Consider the following 18,616-nt stretch of genomic DNA (forward strand, 5'->3'; position numbering starts at 1 on the left):
CTATAGAGCTGCATGACCAGCTATATAAAAATATAATTTTATATATATATATATATATATATATATATATGAGACTTCTGCTGTATAGGAATACTTACTAGTCTTAAGTATTTCTATATAGCAGAAGTCTCAAATATTTTTTTTAAGCAGTTGGACATGCAGCTCTATAGTGTAGTGGTTAACATTCTAGGCTGTAATGTAGAAGGTTGTGAAATTTAAATATATATATATGTTCTTAGCTATAATATAGTTACATAGAAACATAGAATGTGTCGGCAGATAAGAACCATTTGGCCCATCTAGTCTGCCCAATATACTGAATACTATGGATAGCCCCTGGCCCTATCTTATATGAAGGGTGGCCTTATGCCTATCCCATGCATGCTTAAACTCCTCCACTGTATTTGCAGCTACCACTTCTGCAGGAAGGCTATTCCATGCATCCACTACTCTCTCAGTAAAGTAATACTTTCTGATATTACTTTTAAACCTTTGCCCCTCTAATTTAAAACAATGTCCTCTTGTAGCAGTTTTTCTTCTTTTAAATATTCTCTCCTCTTTTACCTGGTTGATTCCCTTTATGTATTTAAACATTTCTATCATATTTCTACCAGTTTAGTAGCTCTTCTCTGAACTCTCTCCAAAGTATCAATATCCTTCTGGAGATATTGTCTCCAGTACTGAGCACAATACTCCAAATGAGGTCTCACTAGTGCTCTGTAGAGCGGCATGAGCACCTCCCTCTTTCTACTGGTAATGCCTCTCCCTAATATATAATCATATATTTAGAATATATAATATATTATAATATTGTTAAATATATTATAATATATTATATATATTATTATGGTAAATATATTATAGCGATATGCCCCCATTGTTTAAGATAGGATAACCCTTTTAAATCTAGTAAGTATTTCTACACAGCAGAAGTCTGATTTTTTTTATTTTTTTTATTTAAAGTGACTGGCCATGCAGCTCTATAGTGTGGTGGTTAACATTCTTGGCTTCAATGTAGAAGGCTGTGAATTTGAATCCTGCCTGAAACTTTTCAGAAATAGAGGCTAAATCATATTTAAATACATTGGGTGTTCCCAAGCACTGACTCCATATATGGACATACGGTAGCTATATATGGAGTCAGAGAAGGGACTCCTAAGCCAAACTAGAGTCCCGACACTCTCCCCTCTTTAGAGTAGGGGGTGCCTGGTTTAATGCTCGGGTTCTCCCATTGACTTCCATTGTGCTCGGGTGCTCTGTAAGAGCACTTTTGGTGCTCGACCAACACTATTCCTGGTGTATGTCCAAATTTTTCTGTGTATTCAGACATTAAACATGTGAAGCACTTACCTCTCAAGATCATGACCTTCACCAATCAACAAAAAAAAATAAAAAATTTCCCCCTGAAAATCCTAGGAACATTTCAATTTTTAAAAAAAGATGTATAAATAAATCAATTTATAGATATAATAATATAATAATATAATCCTTTTGGGATCAGAGATTAAATCTTCAGGACTCTAACGATGCCTCCCATCTGCCACGTGACATTTATAATTCTGGTGCCTTCTTATGCGGCAGAGAGACTTTAGGCCTAGCTCTGTGCGTCCTGTGTTACCATAGTGTTAACAGATGCCACTATTCCATTCATACCAGCATCAGCTACTTGTGAGACCGATTTAGGGCCATTTATCGTTATGGCAATTCCCTGGTGCCACTGTTCCGTGTATCTTGGCACCGCTTTCTTGTGGGTGTGAATGGTACTATCGTGTTTGTATCTCATCTCTGTTCAGTTTGGCAGAGGTTAATTGCTCTTGCTTTATGTGTTTATTTGTGTGTCTTGCAGGGGTTAATGCCTTGTTTTGTTTGTGTACACCTGCATTTGTTTTGGGCTAAGTAGCTCCTCTATATATTCTTTCTGTACCTCTCCTTGGCTGAGCAACAGTAGCAGTTTCTCCTGTGATGCTCTGTTTGCCTGTCCAGTCCCCACCAGTCAGTATGCCTGTTCAGTGTCCTCTGTTGCGTATGTCCTTAGCCAGCCTGTGTTCCTGCTATATTCAGTCTGTGTTTCCCTGCTTGTTTGGTCTCGGTTTAGTTTGATATCTGGACTCCCGTTACCTGAATTTTGTCTTAGTGCCTGTTCAGACTGTGCCTGTGGTTTTGGTGCATGCATCACTGTTCCTGACTCCAGAGGGTCAGCTACCAAGTATACTGGGACCATTCCAGGGGGTAGCAGTCTGATTGCTAACCCGTTGTGAAGTCCACATACCTGTACAGAGGTTAAAGGGTGAATACCATGGAAGTGCCATAGAAACACCCTTAGGGTTTGGTGCAACAGCAAATCGGTTACTTTGCAAAGTGGTTCCACAACCATAAACCCATAACACCCTGTAGAAAACAGACGTAGCCTGATTGAATTCAAATCTTTTATAAAAACAGTTTCTTGCATTGTCCTATGTAGCCCAGGTTTTCTGGCGCCTGCAGTCTGCCCTCTGAAACAGAAGATTCATACTTACCATCTATGGTCCTCCATCCTGTCTCGCTGTCTCCATCTTCCGGTCCCCGCACTATTTTCTTATGAGCGTGCATGATCATGGTCACATGCACTGTTCCAGCCAATGACTGGCTTTAGCGGTGATGTGTCCACAAGCATCGCGTCACCGCTAAGGCCAGTCATTGGCTGGAGCAGTGTATGGGACCATGCCCATGCACCAGCAGATGTAAACAGCGGAGTCAGCGCAGGGGAATGGATTATTGTGAAGAAGATAAGTATGAATCTTCTGCTTCATGGGGCAGGCTGCAGGAACTCGTTTATAAAACATTATAATTAGAAAAGCCCTTTAAAGCTTTCACTTTGCCACATTTTTAAGGGTAGTAACACATTGTTTAATTAGTGCCCATCACCTCTGAGACTCCGTTAAAAATGGAGGCAAGTAAAACATGACCTGGTTCTTTAATAGTTGCACCTTTTATCTACACATATTATACAAACAAAGCTGGCTGTGTCTGCTAACCATCATAGCTACGCAACTGCTCAAACATTATCTAGTATTCTTATCTTGACTGTTAAAGACACTTTAGGACAAGTTCACACATCCATGGCAGAAGTACAAGAGTGAAACTTAGATGTCTGCTATGGTTGTGCAGTTTCATAGGATGCAAATAGGATGCAAATTAATTTCAGCTGTGAATTTAAAGCTTAGATATGTAGGATGAAATCCTCATCAATTCCAAAGTATGTGAACAAGGCCTTACTCTCATGATTTCTTTTAAATGTTCTACAAAGGAAACTGCATTTTTAAATGAACAGCAACAACATAAAAGCCAAGTTCCTGATTTGGAAAGGAGTTATCCTGGAAAAGTAAAGGAAAACAGACATAACCTTAGCAGCCATTGGTACTTGCAATGATTCTCCTTTTTAATGAATTGCTTTGTTTATGCAGCTGTTTATTATCGGTTGCATATCAACCTATGATTTATTCGAAGCAGACTTTTCATGCAGATAAAGAGAAGGCCATCACATTCTGCCACTCATTAAACCAAAATAATCGCTATTTTTGTCTGTTCTATCTGAAAATGAATCATTACTTGAATCATTGGACTGAAGCACTGGACTGCAGAAAGGTCTTAAAAAAAGTTTTTTTTTTCTTTATGAACAAATATTTACATTATTATCATTATTCTGGTTTGGACATAACATATAATATATATTTTTATTTTACACAAACATTTGAAACTGACCTAAGAGGGAAAGTTCATTGGACCTTACTTCAGACACAGCTAACTCTTTCACTTACGACATTAGAACTGTTTAATGATAATTCTGATGCCCCCGGTTGCATTTCTATCGCCTCCTCTGTCTCATCTATTTCCATGCTAATAAGTTCATTGCCATTCCTATAATGGTTTAAATTAAGGTCCTTGCCATACATGACAGTAGATGCTGGGTTAAGATGGCATTGGTTTTGTTGAATCATTGTCCTGTTGTTTTTGTAATACCGGCATCGTATGTAGTTGGAAAAAGCTCTTCGGTATGTTCTATTAAAAAGTGTGTAGACTAGTGGGTTGATTCCCGAAGAAACATAACCAACCCAAACAAATACATTCAACAGTTCTACCATAAGGTCTTTATCACAGGCTGCTTTACAAAGTACAGACATGATGTTTGTGATGAAAAATGGGCACCACATGATGAGAAATAAGAAGAAGACTATGCCAAGGACTTTTGAAGCCCTACGCTCATTGTTTATTGACTGCATTGTCCCCTTTCGAAACAGTGCCGCTTCTTTGTTAACGGGAGAGTTTAAATGAGAAGCTGCCTCATGATTTTGGATCATTGAAATATTTTCTGTGTTGGTGTCTTTTTTTGTACCACTGTTGCTGTTCTTTCGCTGCTTTGGCATTTCCTCATACATGAAAACAGTAGCTTGCTTTTGAAGAACCTTAATGGTCAAGCAGTAAGTAAATACCATTATGATGAGTGGAATAAAAAATGCCACAAAAGATCCCAGAAGTACAAAATTTTCATCATTCAACACGCAGCTCCCGTTTACAAAAACTCTGGAGTCATCCTGTAGGCCAATGACAGGTATTGGCATTGAAATACCTAAAAGGGAGGAGAGGAGAAAGTTATAAAAAAAAGAATTACATTGAATGAAGGTAAAAAAAAGTCATATTTTTCAAATAATTCTAAACATTTTTCAAAAAATAAACATTTTTACTGCACAATATTATAAAAAGAAAATATAATGTCTTGATGTTTTTTAATTGCAAGGGTCAGTACAGAGATCTCTCCAATAATCTATTTATTCCAAGGATTGTGACTGTGAAAAGGGGACATCCCCTATGTCTACAGGAAAAAAAGGTTTCTACCCGAACATAGAAGAGGATTCTTCATGATAAGAGCAGTGAGACTATAGAACTCTCTGCCAGAGGAGGTGGTGATGGTGAATTCACTAAAAGAGTTCAAGAGGGACCTTGATGTATTTCTAGAGTGGTATAATATTACTTATAGATTTCTGCAGATGTTCTTGATAAATGGAGTTATTCTGATTGTCTGAGTGGAGTCGGGAAGGATTTTCCCCCTAATATTCTCTGTCTGTATCAACTTGCAGGATAACAGGCTAAACTGGATGGACTGATTTTTTTCAACCTTACAAACTGTGTTACTATGTATGCACAGTTTCTTAGAGGACTGACTTTACTTTGGCTTATGTCCTATGTGATACCTTTTGTTGGTGCCCCCCATATGGTGTATGATCACACAGTCTACAAATAACTGCATTAAACAATACTTATCTATGAGTACCATACAATGTGGCACCCTAAAAGAAGTGACCCAAAAGAAGTTGCCGAATAACATTTTCATACAGCTGCTTAAATAGAAGGTTAAACCAGGGCTGAGCTTATGGGTGTGGAACCTGTGTATTCCTAAAAATTAGAAAATGTAGGCTAAAGTAGTTTCATAAGCTATCTGGCAGGTTTGTACAGCAGAGGAACAACCTCCCTGAGTTCACTGTATCCGGCATAGCCGAATACTGCTCCCTACCAGCCCTTTTAAAGTCAATGGGGCAGGCGGTGCTCCAGCTCTATATGATTATGCCAAAAAAAAAAGAACTCTTGCAGGCTGTTTATCCGCTGAAGCAGCCTGTGGGATAGTTTTAACGCATATGTGACAGAAGCTTTAGGCCTCTTTCACACGGGCGTCATGTTTTTCGCCCGGATAAGAGGCGGGTGCGTTGCGGGAAAATGCGCGATTTTTCTGCGCGAGTGCAAAACATTGTCATGCGTTTTGCACTCGCGTGAGAAAAATCGCGCATGTTTGGTACCCAGACCCGAACTTCTTCACAGAAGTTCAGGCTTGGGATTGATGTTCTGAAGATTGTATTATTTTCACTTATAACATGGTTATAAGGGAAAATAATAGCATTCTGAATACAGAATGCTTAGTATAATAGTGCTGGAAGGGTTAAAAATAATAAAAAAGTTAACTCACCTTCTCCTCTTGTTCGCGTAGATGCCGGTTTGTTCTTTAGCTGTGGGCTGAATGACCTGAGGTGATGTCAGATCACATGCTCCAATCACATGGTCCATCACCATGGTGATGGAGCATGTGATCTGACATCACCACAGGTCCTTTAGTCCACAGCTAAAGAACAGACCGGGATCTACGCGAACAAGAGGAGAAGGTGAGTTAACTTTTTTATTATTTTTAACCCTTCCAGCACTATTATACTAAGCATTCTGTATTCAGAATGCTATTATTTTCCCTTATAACCATGTTATAAGGGAAAATAATACAGTGAATAGACTGTCACCTAGAACCCATGCGTGAAAATCGCACCGCATCCGCACTTGCTTGCGGATGCATGCGATTTTCACGCAACCCCATTCATTTCTATAAGGCCTGCGTTACGTGAAAAACGCACAAAGAGGAGCATGCTGCGATTTTCACGCAACGCACAAGTGATGCGTGAAAATCACCGCTCGTGTGCACAGTCTCATAGAAATGAATGGGCCAGGATTCAGTGCGGGTGCAGTGCGTTCACCGCACGCATCGCACCCGCACTGAAAACTCGCCCGTGTGAAAGGGGCCTTACAGTATATAAACATATTTCATTCTTTTAAAGATAATCCCAAGTCTTTCTTTTTACATCCAGATTTTACTGACTCACTCTTTTTTCTAACTGTATTTGGGGTTTGGATTCCATTTTCATCTCTGGGGTTTGTTTTCTTCCTCCCCAGCATATACATGATCACCTTATCCTCTTTTCCAACCACTGGTTTCATTGATGACATGGCTCTTGTGGACACATGCCCACCGAAGCTAGTGTTTGGCTGAAGAGGGTCAAGTGACCATGCCCATGCTGTGAAGGAAGAGATCAAACCCCAGACCAGAAGATGGAGATGTTTGAGCCAGCACGGAGGACCAGAGCGGTGGGAAGTACAGCATGATCCTTTTAGTTGGGGAGACAGGCAGCCGGCACCCTTTTGAAATGATGTATTCCTTGGCAACTCATTTGAGGGCATTTTTCTGCACTTGTCACTTTGTCAGTTATATGGCAGATACCAGATCTCCTGCTTACTATAAAATTACTGAATTAGCAGAGCACATCAGTTTAAGTGAATCAGTGCTTCTTTAGGTTATAAGAAATGCAAAAGCTTCTACAAAATATTATACATGATATGCAACCAATAATTTTCTGGCTCTGAAATAATTAATTTTCAACTGAATACTAAATAATTCACTCATATTGCAAAATTAATTTCATATTAACTACAGAGTAGGGATGAGCGAACTCGAACTGTATAGTTCGGGTTCGTACCGAATTTTGGGGTGTCCGTGACACGGACCCGAACCCGGACATTTTCGTAAAAGTCCGGGTTCGGGTTCGGTGTTCGTCGCTTTCTTCGCGCTTTTGTGACGCTTTCTTGGCGCTTTTTGAAAGGCTGCAAAGCAGCCAATCAACAAGCGTCATACTACTTGCCCCAAGAGGCCATCACAGCCATGCCTACTATTGGCATGGCTGTGATTGGCCAGAGCACCATGTGACCCAGCCTCTATTTAAGCTGGAGTCAAATAGCGCCGCCCGTCACTCTGCTCTGATTAGCGTAGGGAGAGGTTGCGGCTGCGACAGTAGGGCGAGATTAGGCAGATTAACTCCTCCAAAGGACTTGATTAACTGATCGATCTGCAGCTGTGGATCATTGAGCTGCTGATCCTCAATTGCTCACTGTTTTTAGGCTGCACAGACCGTTTGTCAGTCTCATTTTTCTGGGGTGATCGGCGGCCATTTTGTGTCTTGTGGTGCGCCAGCACAAGCTGCGACCAAGTGCATTTAACCCTCAATGGTGTGGTTGTTTTTTGGCTAAAGCCTACATCAGGGTGAAGCTGTCACACCAAGTGCATTTATCCAGCAATAGTCTGTTCATTTTTTGGCCATATACAAAATCAGGGGCAAGCTGCGCCTGTCACCAAGTGCATTTAACCCTCAATGGTGTGGTTGTTTTTTGGCTAAAGCCTACATCAGGGTGAAGCTGTGACACCAAGTGCATTTAACCAGCAATAGTCTGTTCATTTTTTGGCCATATACAAAATCAGGGGCAAGCTGCGCCTGTCACCAAGTGCATTTAACCCTCAATGGTGTGGTTGTTTTTTGGCTAAAGCCTACATCAGGGTGAAGCTGTCACACCAAGTGCATTTAACCAGCAATAGTCTGTTCATTTTTTGGCCATATACAAAATCAGGGGCAAGCTGCGCCTGTCACCAAGTGCATTTAACCCTCAATGGTGTGGTTGTTTTTTGGCTAAAGCCTACATCAGGGTGAAGCTGTCACACCAAGTGCATTTAACCAGCAATAGTCTGTTTATTTTTTGGCCATATCCCAGTCTAATTCTGTCACTAAATCCATACCGGTCACCCAGCGCCTAAATACTAGGCCTCAAATTTATATCCAGCTAAATCTGTCCCTAGTGCTGTAGCTGGGCGAGTTATTTAGTGTCCGTTCAAGCACATTTCTTGTTCTGGGTTGAAATACAATTCCCAATTTAGCAATTTCATAATTTAGTGGTTCCTGCTATATCAGAGCTATTTGAAATCTATCCCAAAAAGGGTATATAATATTGAAGGTGCACATTGGGTCATTCAGAATAACTTCACACACACCCGCTACTGTGTATTTCCAAGTCTAATTCTGTCACTAAACCCATACCTGTCACCCAGCGCCTAAATACTAGGCCTCAAATTTAAATCCCTCTAAATCTCTCGTTACCCACCGCTGTACTGTTGTTGCTGGGCAAGATATTTAGTGTCCGTCAAAGCACATTTTTTGTTCTGGGTTGAAGTACAATTCCCAATTTAGCAATTTCATAATTTAGTGGTTTCTGCTATATCAGAGCTATTTGAAATCTATCCCTAAAAGGGTATATAATATTGAAGGTGCACATAGGGTCATTCAGAATAACTTCACACACACGCTTCTGTGCATTTCCAAGTCTAATTCTGTCACTAAATCCATACCGGTGACCCAGCGCCTAAATACTAGGCCTCAAATTTAAATCCCTCTAAATCTCTCGTTACCCACCGCTGTACTGTTGTTGCTGGGCAAGATATTTAGTGTCCGTCAAAGCACATTTTTTGTTCTGGGTTGAAGTACAATTCCCAATTTAGCAATTTCATAATTTAGTGGTTTCTGCTATATCAGAGCTATTTGAAATCTATCCCTAAAAGGGTATATAATATTGAAGGTGCACATAGGGTCATTCAGAATAACTTCACACACACGCTTCTGTGCATTTCCAAGTCTAATTCTGTCACTAAATCCATACCGGTGACCCAGCGCCTAAATACTAGGCCTCAAATTTAAATCCCTCTAAATCTCTCGTTACCCACCGCTGTACTGTTGTTGCTGGGCAAGATATTTAGTGTCCGTCAAAGCACATTTTTTGTTCTGGGTTGAAGTACAATTCCCAATTTAGCAATTTCATAATTTAGTGGTTTCTGCTATATCAGAGCTATTTGAAATCTATCCCTAAAAGGGTATATAATATTGAAGGTGCACATAGGGTCATTCAGAATAACTTCACACACACGCTTCTGTGCATTTCCAAGTCTAATTCTGTCACTAAATCCATACCGGTGACCCAGCGCCTAAATACTAGGCCTCAAATTTAAATCCCTCTAAATCTCTCGTTACCCACCGCTGTACTGTTGTTGCTGGGCAAGATATTTAGTGTCCGTCAAAGCACATTTTTTGTTCTGGGTTGAAGTACAATTCCCAATTTAGCAATTTCATAATTTAGTGGTTTCTGCTATATCAGAGCTATTTGAAATCTATCCCTAAAAGGGTATATAATATTGAAGGTGCACATAGGGTCATTCAGAATAACTTCACACACACGCTTCTGTGCATTTCCAAGTCTAATTCTGTCACTAAATCCATACCGGTGACCCAGCGCCTAAATACTAGGCCTCAAATTTAAATCCCTCTAAATCTCTCGTTACCCACCGCTGTACTGTTGTTGCTGGGCAAGATATTTAGTGTCCGTCAAAGCACATTTTTTGTTCTGGGTTGAAGTACAATTCCCAATTTAGCAATTTCATAATTTAGTGGTTTCTGCTATATCAGAGCTATTTGAAATCTATCCCTAAAAGGGTATATAATATTGAAGGTGCACATAGGGTCATTCAGAATAACTTCACACACACGCTTCTGTGCATTTCCAAGTCTAATTCTGTCACTAAATCCATACCGGTGACCCAGCGCCTAAATACTAGGCCTCAAATTTAAATCCCTCTAAATCTCTCGTTACCCACCGCTGTACTGTTGTTGCTGGGCAAGATATTTAGTGTCCGTCAAAGCACATTTTTTGTTCTGGGTTGAAGTACAATTCCCAATTTAGCAATTTCATAATTTAGTGGTTTCTGCTATATCAGAGCTATTTGAAATCTATCCCTAAAAGGGTATATAATATTGAAGGTGCACATAGGGTCATTCAGAATAACTTCACACACACGCTTCTGTGCATTTCCAAGTCTAATTCTGTCACTAAATCCATACCGGTGACCCAGCGCCTAAATACTAGGCCTCAAATTTCAATCCCTCTAAATCTCTCGTTACCCACCGCTGTACTGTTGTTGCTGGGCAAGATATTTAGTGTCCGTCAAAGCACATTTTTTGTTCTGGGTTGAAGTACAATTCCCAATTTAGCAATTTCATAATTTAGTGGTTTCTGCTATATCAGAGCTATTTGAAATCTATCCCTAAAAGGGTATATAATATTGAAGGTGCACATAGGGTCATTCAGAATAACTTCACACACACGCTTCTGTGCATTTCCAAGTCTAATTCTGTCACTAAATCCATACCGGTGACCCAGCGCCTAAATACTAGGCCTCAAATTTAAATCCCTCTAAATCTCTCGTTACCCACCGCTGTACTGTTGTTGCTGGGCAAGATATTTAGTGTCCGTCAAAGCACATTTTTTGTTCTGGGTTGAAGTACAATTCCCAATTTAGCAATTTCATAATTTAGTGGTTTCTGCTATATCAGAGCTATTTGAAATCTATCCCTAAAAGGGTATATAATATTGAAGGTGCACATAGGGTCATTCAGAATAACTTCACACACACGCTTCTGTGCATTTCCAAGTCTAATTCTGTCACTAAATCCATACCGGTGACCCAGCGCCTAAATACTAGGCCTCAAATTTAAATCCCTCTAAATCTCTCGTTACCCACCGCTGTACTGTTGTTGCTGGGCAAGATATTTAGTGTCCGTCAAAGCACATTTTTTGTTCTGGGTTGAAGTACAATTCCCAATTTAGCAATTTCATAATTTAGTGGTTTCTGCTATATCAGAGCTATTTGAAATCTATCCCTAAAAGGGTATATAATATTGAAGGTGCACATAGGGTCATTCAGAATAACTTCACACACACGCTTCTGTGCATTTCCAAGTCTAATTCTGTCACTAAATCCATACCGGTGACCCAGCGCCTAAATACTAGGCCTCAAATTTAAATCCCTCTAAATCTCTCGTTACCCACCGCTGTACTGTTGTTGCTGGGCAAGATATTTAGTGTCCGTCAAAGCACATTTTTTGTTCTGGGTTGAAGTACAATTCCCAATTTAGCAATTTCATAATTTAGTGGTTTCTGCTATATCAGAGCTATTTGAAATCTATCCCTAAAAGGGTATATAATATTGAAGGTGCACATTGGGTCATTCAGAATAACTTCACACACACCCGCTACTGTGTATTTCCAAGTCTAATTCTGTCACTAAACCCATACCTGTCACCCAGCGCCTAAATACTAGGCCTCAAATTTAAATCCCTCTAAATCTCTCGTTACCCACCGCTGTACTGTTGTTGCTGGGCAAGATATTTAGTGTCCGTCAAAGCACATTTTTTGTTCTGGGTTGAAGTACAATTCCCAATTTAGCAATTTCATAATTTAGTGGTTTCTGCTATATCAGAGCTATTTGAAATCTATCCCTAAAAGGGTATATAATATTGAAGGTGCACATAGGGTCATTCAGAATAACTTCACACACACGCTTCTGTGCATTTCCAAGTCTAATTCTGTCACTAAATCCATACCGGTGACCCAGCGCCTAAATACTAGGCCTCAAATTTAAATCCCTCTAAATCTCTCGTTACCCACCGCTGTACTGTTGTTGCTGGGCAAGATATTTAGTGTCCGTCAAAGCACATTTTTTGTTCTGGGTTGAAGTACAATTCCCAATTTAGCAATTTCATAATTTAGTGGTTTCTGCTATATCAGAGCTATTTGAAATCTATCCCTAAAAGGGTATATAATATTGAAGGTGCACATTGGGTCATTCAGAATAACTTCACACACACCCGCTACTGTGTATTTCCAAGTCTAATTCTGTCACTAAACCCATACCTGTCACCCAGCGCCTAAATACTAGGCCTCAAATTTAAATCCCTCTAAATCTCTCGTTACCCACCGCTGTACTGTTGTTGCTGGGCAAGATATTTAGTGTCCGTCAAAGCACATTTTTTGTTCTGGGTTGAAGTACAATTCCCAATTTAGCAATTTCATAATTTAGTGGTTTCTGCTATATCAGAGCTATTTGAAATCTATCCCTAAAAGGGTATATAATATTGAAGGTGCACATAGGGTCATTCAGAATAACTTCACACACACGCTTCTGTGCATTTCCAAGTCTAATTCTGTCACTAAATCCATACCGGTCACCCAGCGCCTAAATACTAGGCCTCAAATTTATATCCCGCTGAATTTGAATACAATACATTGGGCCAAATAATATATTTGTTGTTGTGGTGAACCATAACAATGAGAAAAACATCTAGTAAGGGACGCGGACGTGGACATGGTCGTGGTGGTGTTAGTGGACCCTCTGGTGCTGGGAGAGGACGTGGCCGTTCTGCCACATCCACACGTCCTAGTGTACCAACTACCTCAGGTCCCAGTAGCCGCCAGAATTTACAGCGATATATGGTGGGGCCCAATGCCGTTCTAAGGATGGTAAGGCCTGAGCAGGTACAGGCATTAGTCAATTGGGTGGCCGACAGTGGATCCAGCACGTTCACATTATCTCCCACCCAGTCTTCTGCAGAAAGCGCACAGATGGCGCCTGAAAACCAACCCCATCAGTCTGTCACATCACCCCCATGCATACCAGGGAAACTGTCTCAGCCTCAAGTTATGCAGCAGTCTCTTATGCTGTTTGAAGACTCCGCTGGCAGGGTTTCCCAAGGGCATCCACCTAGCCCTTCCCCAGCGGTGAAAGACATAGAATGCACTGACGCACAACCACTTATGTTTCCTGATGATGAGGACATGGGAATACCACCTCAGCATGTCTCTGATGATGACGAAACACAGGTGCCAACTGCTGCGTCTTTCTGCAGTGTGCAGACTGAACAGGAGGTCAGGGATCAAGACTGGGTGGAAGACGATGCAGGGGACGATGAGGTCCTAGACCCCACATGGAATGAAGGTCGTGCCACTGACTTTCACAGTTCGGAGGAAGAGGCAGTGGTGAGACCGAGCCAACAGCGTAGCAAAAGAGGGAGCAGTGGGCAAAAGCAGAACACCCGCCGCCAAGAGACTCCGCCTGCTACTGACCGCCGCCATCTGGGACCGAGCACCCCAAAGGCAGCTTCAAGGAGTTCCCTGGCATGGCACTTCTTCAAACAATGTGCTGACGACAAGACCCGAGTGGTTTGCACGCTGTGCCATCAGAGCCTGAAGCGAGGCATTAACGTTCTGAACCTGAGCACAACCTGCATGACCAGGCACCTGCATGCAAAGCATGAACTGCAGTGGAGTAAACACCTTAAAACCAAGGAAGTCACTCAGGCTCCCCCTGCTACCTCTTCTGCTGCTGCCGCCTCGGCCTATTCTGCTGCTGCCGCCTCGGCCTCTTCCTCCGCCTCTGGAGGAACGTTGGCACCTGCCGCCCAGCAAACAGGGGATGTACCACCAACACCACCACCACCACCTCCGTCACCAAGCGTCTCAACCATGTCACACGCCAGCGTTCAGCTCTCCATCTCACAAACATTTGATAGAAAGCGTAAATTCCCACCTAGCCACCCTCGATCCCTGGCCCTGAATGCCAGCATTTCTAAACTACTGGCCTATGAAATGCTGTCATTTAGGCTGGTGGACACAGACAGCTTCAAACAGCTCATGTCGCTTGCTGTCCCACAGTATGTTGTTCCCAGCCGGCACTACTTCTCCAAGAGAGCCGTGCCTTCCCTGCACAACCAAGTATCCGATAAAATCAAGTGTGCACTGCGCAACGCCATCTGTGGCAAGGTCCACCTAACCACAGATACGTGGACCAGTAAGCACGGCCAGGGACGCTATATCTCCCTAACTGCACACTGGGTAAATGTAGTGGCAGCTGGGCCCCAGGCGGAGAGCTGTTTGGCGCACGTCCTTCCGCCGCCAAGGATCGCAGGGCAACATTCTTTGCCTCCTGTTGCCACCTCCTCCTTCTCGGCTTCCTCCTCCTCTTCTTCCACCTGCTCATCCAGTCAGCCACACACCTTCACCACCAACTTCAGCACAGCCCGGGGTAAACGTCAGCAGGCCATTCTGAAACTCATATGTTTGGGGGACAGGCCCCACACCGCACAGGAGTTGTGGCGGGGTATAGAACAACAGACCGACGAGTGGTTGCTGCCGGTGAGCCTCAAGCCCGGCCTGGTGGTGTGTGATAATGGGCGAAATCTCGTTGCAGCTCTGGGACTAGCCAATTTGACGCACATCCCTTGCTTGGCGCATGTGCTGAATTTGGTGGTGCAGAAGTTCATTCACAACTACCCCGACATGTCAGAGCTGCTGCATAAAGTGCGGGCCGTCTGTTCGCGCTTCCGGCGTTCACATCCTGCCGCTGCTCGCCTGTCTGCGCTACAGCGTAACTTCGGCCTTCCCGCTCACCGCCTCATATGCGACGTGCCCACCAGGTGGAACTCCACCTTGCACATGCTGGACAGACTGTGCGAGCAGCAGCAGGCCATAGTGGAGTTTCAGCTGCAGCACGCACGGGTCAGTCGCACTACAGAACAGCACCACTTCACCACCAATGACTGGGCCTCCATGCGAGACCTGTGTGCCCTGTTGCGCTGTTTCGAGTACTCCACCAACATGGCCAGTGGCGATGACACCGTTATCAGCGTTACAATACCACTTCTATGTCTCCTTGAGAAAACACTTAGGGCGATGATGGAACAGGAGGTGGCCCAGGAGGAGGAGGAGGAGGATGAGGAAGAGGGGTCATTTTTAGCACTTTCAGGCCAGTCTCTTCGAAGTGACTCAGAGGGAGGTTTTTTGCAACAGCAGAGGCCAGGTACAAATGTGGCCAGCCAGGGCCCACTACTGGAGGACGAGGAGGACGAGGATGAGGAGGAGGTGGAGGAGGATGAGGATGAAGCATGGTCACAGCGGGGTGGCACCCAACGCAGCTCGGGTCCATCACTGGTGCGTGGCTGGGGGGAAAGGCAGGACGATGACGATACGCCTCCCACAGAGGACAGCTTGTCCTTACCCCTGGGCAGCCTGGCACACATGAGCGACTACATGCTGCAGTGCCTGCGCAACGACAGCAGAGTTGCCCACATTTTAACCTGTGCGGACTACTGGGTTGCCACCCTGCTGGATCCACGCTACAAAGACAATGTGCCCACCTTACTTCCTGCACTGGAGCGTGATAGGAAGATGCGCGAGTACAAGCGCACGTTGGTAGACGCGCTACTGAGAGCATTCCCAAATGTCACAGGGGAACAAGTGGAAGCCCAAGGCCAAGGCAGAGGAGGAGCAAGAGGTCGCCAAGGCAGCTGTGTCACGGCCAGCTCCTCTGAGGGCAGGGTTAGCATGGCAGAGATGTGGAAAACTTTTGTCAACACGCCACAGCTAACTGCACCACCACCTGATACGCAACGTGTTAGCAGGAGGCAACATTTCACTAACATGGTGGAACAGTACGTGTGCACACCCCTCCACGTACTGACTGATGGTTCGGCCCCATTCAACTTCTGGGTCTCTAAATTGTCCACGTGGCCAGAGCTAGCCTTTTATGCCTTGGAGGTGCTGGCCTGCCCGGCAGCCAGCGTTTTGTCTGAACGTGTATTCAGCACGGCAGGGGGCGTCATTACAGACAAACGCAGCCGCCTGTCTACAGCCAATGTGGACAAGCTGACGTTCATAAAAATGAACCAGGCATGGATCCCACAGGACCTGTCCGTCCCTTGTCCAGATTAGACATTAACTACCTCCCCATAACCATATATTATTGGACTCCAGGGCACTTCCTCATTCAATCCTATTTTTATTTTCATTTTACCATTATATTGCGATGCTACCCAAAGTTGAATGAACCTCTCCTCTGCCTGTGTGCTAGGCCTAAATATATGCCAATGGACTGTTGCAGTGGTGGCTGACATGAAGCCTGATTCTCTGCTATGACATGCAGACTAATTCTCTGCTGACATGAAGCCAGATTGTCTGTTACGGGACCTCTCTCCTCTGCCTGGGTGCTGGGCCTAAATTTATGACAATGGACTGTTGCAGTGGTGGCTGACGTGAAGCCTGATTCTCTGCTATGACATGCAGACTGATTCTCTGCTGACATGAAGCCAGATCCTCTGTTACGGGACCTCTCTCCTCTGCCTGGGTGCTGGGCCTAAATTTATGACAATGGACTGTTGCAGTGGTGGCTGACGTGAAGCCTGATTCTCTGCTATGACATGCAGACTGATTCTCTGCTGACATGAAGCCAGATCCTCTGTTACGGGACCTCTCTCCTCTGCCTGGGTGCTGGGCCTGAATATATGCCAATGGACTGTTGCAGTGGTGGGTGACGTGAAGCCTCATTCTCTGCTATGACATGCAGACTAATTCTCTGCTGACATGAAGCCAGATTGTCTGTTACGGGACCTTTCTCCTCTGCCTGGGTTCTGGGCCTAAATTTATGAAAATTGACTCTTACAGTGGTGGGTGACGTGAAGCCTGATTCTCTGCTATGATATGAAGACTGATTCTCTGCTGACATGAAGCCAGATTGTCTGTTACGGGACCTTTCTCCTCTGCCTGGGTTCTGGGCCTAAATTTATGAAAATTGACTCTTACAGTGGTGGGTGACGTGAAGCCTGATTCTCTGCTATGATATGAAGACTGATTCTCTGCTGACATGAAGCCAGATTGTCTGTTACGGGACCTTTCTCCTCTGCCTGGGTTCTGGGCCTAAATTTATGAAAATTGACTCTTACAGTGGTGGGTGACGTGAAGCCTGATTCTCTGCTATGATATGAAGACTGATTCTCTGCTGACATGAAGCCAGATTGTCTGTTACGGGACCTTTCTCCTCTGCCTGGGTTCTGGGCCTAAATTTATGAAAATTGACTCTTACAGTGGTGGGTGACGTGAAGCCTGATTCTCTGCTATGATATGAAGACTGATTCTCTGCTGACATGAAGACAGATTCTCTGTTACGGGACCTCTCTCCTCTGCCTGTGTGTGTGCTGGGCCTAAATATATGCCAATGGACTGTTGCAGTGGTGGCTGACGTGAAGCCTCATTCTCTGCTATGACATGCAGACTAATTCTCTGCTGACATGAAGACAGATTCTCTGTTACGGGACCTCTCTCCTCTGCCTGTGTGTGTGCTGGGCCTAAATATATGCCAATGGACTGTTGCAGTGGTGGCTGACGTGAAGCCTCATTCTCTGCTATGACATGCAGACTAATTCTCTGCTGACATGAAGCCAGATTGTCTGTTACGGGACCTCTCTCCTCTGCCTGTGTGTGTGCTGGGCCTAAATATATGCCAATGGACTGTTGCAGTGGTGGCTGACGTGAAGCCTCATTCTCTGCTATGACATGCAGACTAATTCTCTGCTGACATGAAGACAGATTCTCTGTTACGGGACCTCCCTCCTCTGCCTGGGTGCTGGGCCTAAATATATGCCAATGGACTGTTGCAGTGGTGGCTGACGTGAAGCCTCATTCTCTGCTATGACATGCAGACTAATTCTCTGCTGACATGAAGACAGATTCTCTGTTACGGGACCTCTCTCCTCTGCCTGGGTGCCGGGGCCTAAATATCTGAGAATGGACTGTTCCAGTGGTGGGTGACGGGAAGCCAGATTCTCTGCTATGGAACCTCTCTCCAATTGATTTTGGTTAATTTTTATTTATTTAATTTTTATTTTAATTCATTTTCCTATCCACATTTGTTTGCAGGGGATTTACCTACATGTTGCTGCCTTTTGCAGCCCTCTAGCTCTTTCCTGGGCTGTTTTACAGCCTTTTTAGTGCCGAAAAGTTCGGGTCCCCATTGACTTCAATGGGGTTCGGGTTCGGGACGAAGTTCGGATCGGGTTCGGATCCCGAACCCGAACATTTCCGGGATGTTCGGCCGAACTTCTCGAACCCGAACATCCAGGTGTTCGCTCAACTCTACTACAGAGTAATGCATTAGCAGTCCCACAGCTGGCGTTTTATTTCTGGAATCAAACAGAATGAAGAAGCATTGTCTTTATTATACCTGAATGAGTCTAAAATAATTTGCAATGAGAATAAATGGGGGAGATTGATGAAACTATCTGCAAGAAAA

The 18,616-nt window shown here is 43.7% G+C and overlaps 2 protein-coding genes across 2 annotated transcripts in view; one reads left to right on the forward strand and one right to left on the reverse strand.

Annotated features, from left to right (window-relative positions):
- LOC122940391 overlaps positions 1–18,616 on the forward strand; it is a 1,778,572-nt gene that overhangs the window by 1,023,231 nt on the left and 736,725 nt on the right. The window lies entirely within an intron of this gene.
- The window catches only part of LOC122940422 (5-hydroxytryptamine receptor 2A-like), a 140,769-nt gene continuing 125,676 nt past the window's right edge, over positions 3,524–18,616 (reverse strand). The window contains exon 3 of the mRNA XM_044297096.1: positions 3,524–4,606. Coding sequence (XP_044153031.1) covers positions 3,771–4,606 — 836 coding nt within the window. The 3' untranslated portion in view covers positions 3,524–3,770. The remainder of the gene's footprint in view (positions 4,607–18,616) is intronic.

The sequence above is a fragment of the Bufo gargarizans genome, chromosome 6 (assembly GCF_014858855.1).
Source record: "Bufo gargarizans isolate SCDJY-AF-19 chromosome 6, ASM1485885v1, whole genome shotgun sequence".
Lineage (NCBI taxonomy): Eukaryota > Metazoa > Chordata > Amphibia > Anura > Bufonidae > Bufo > Bufo gargarizans.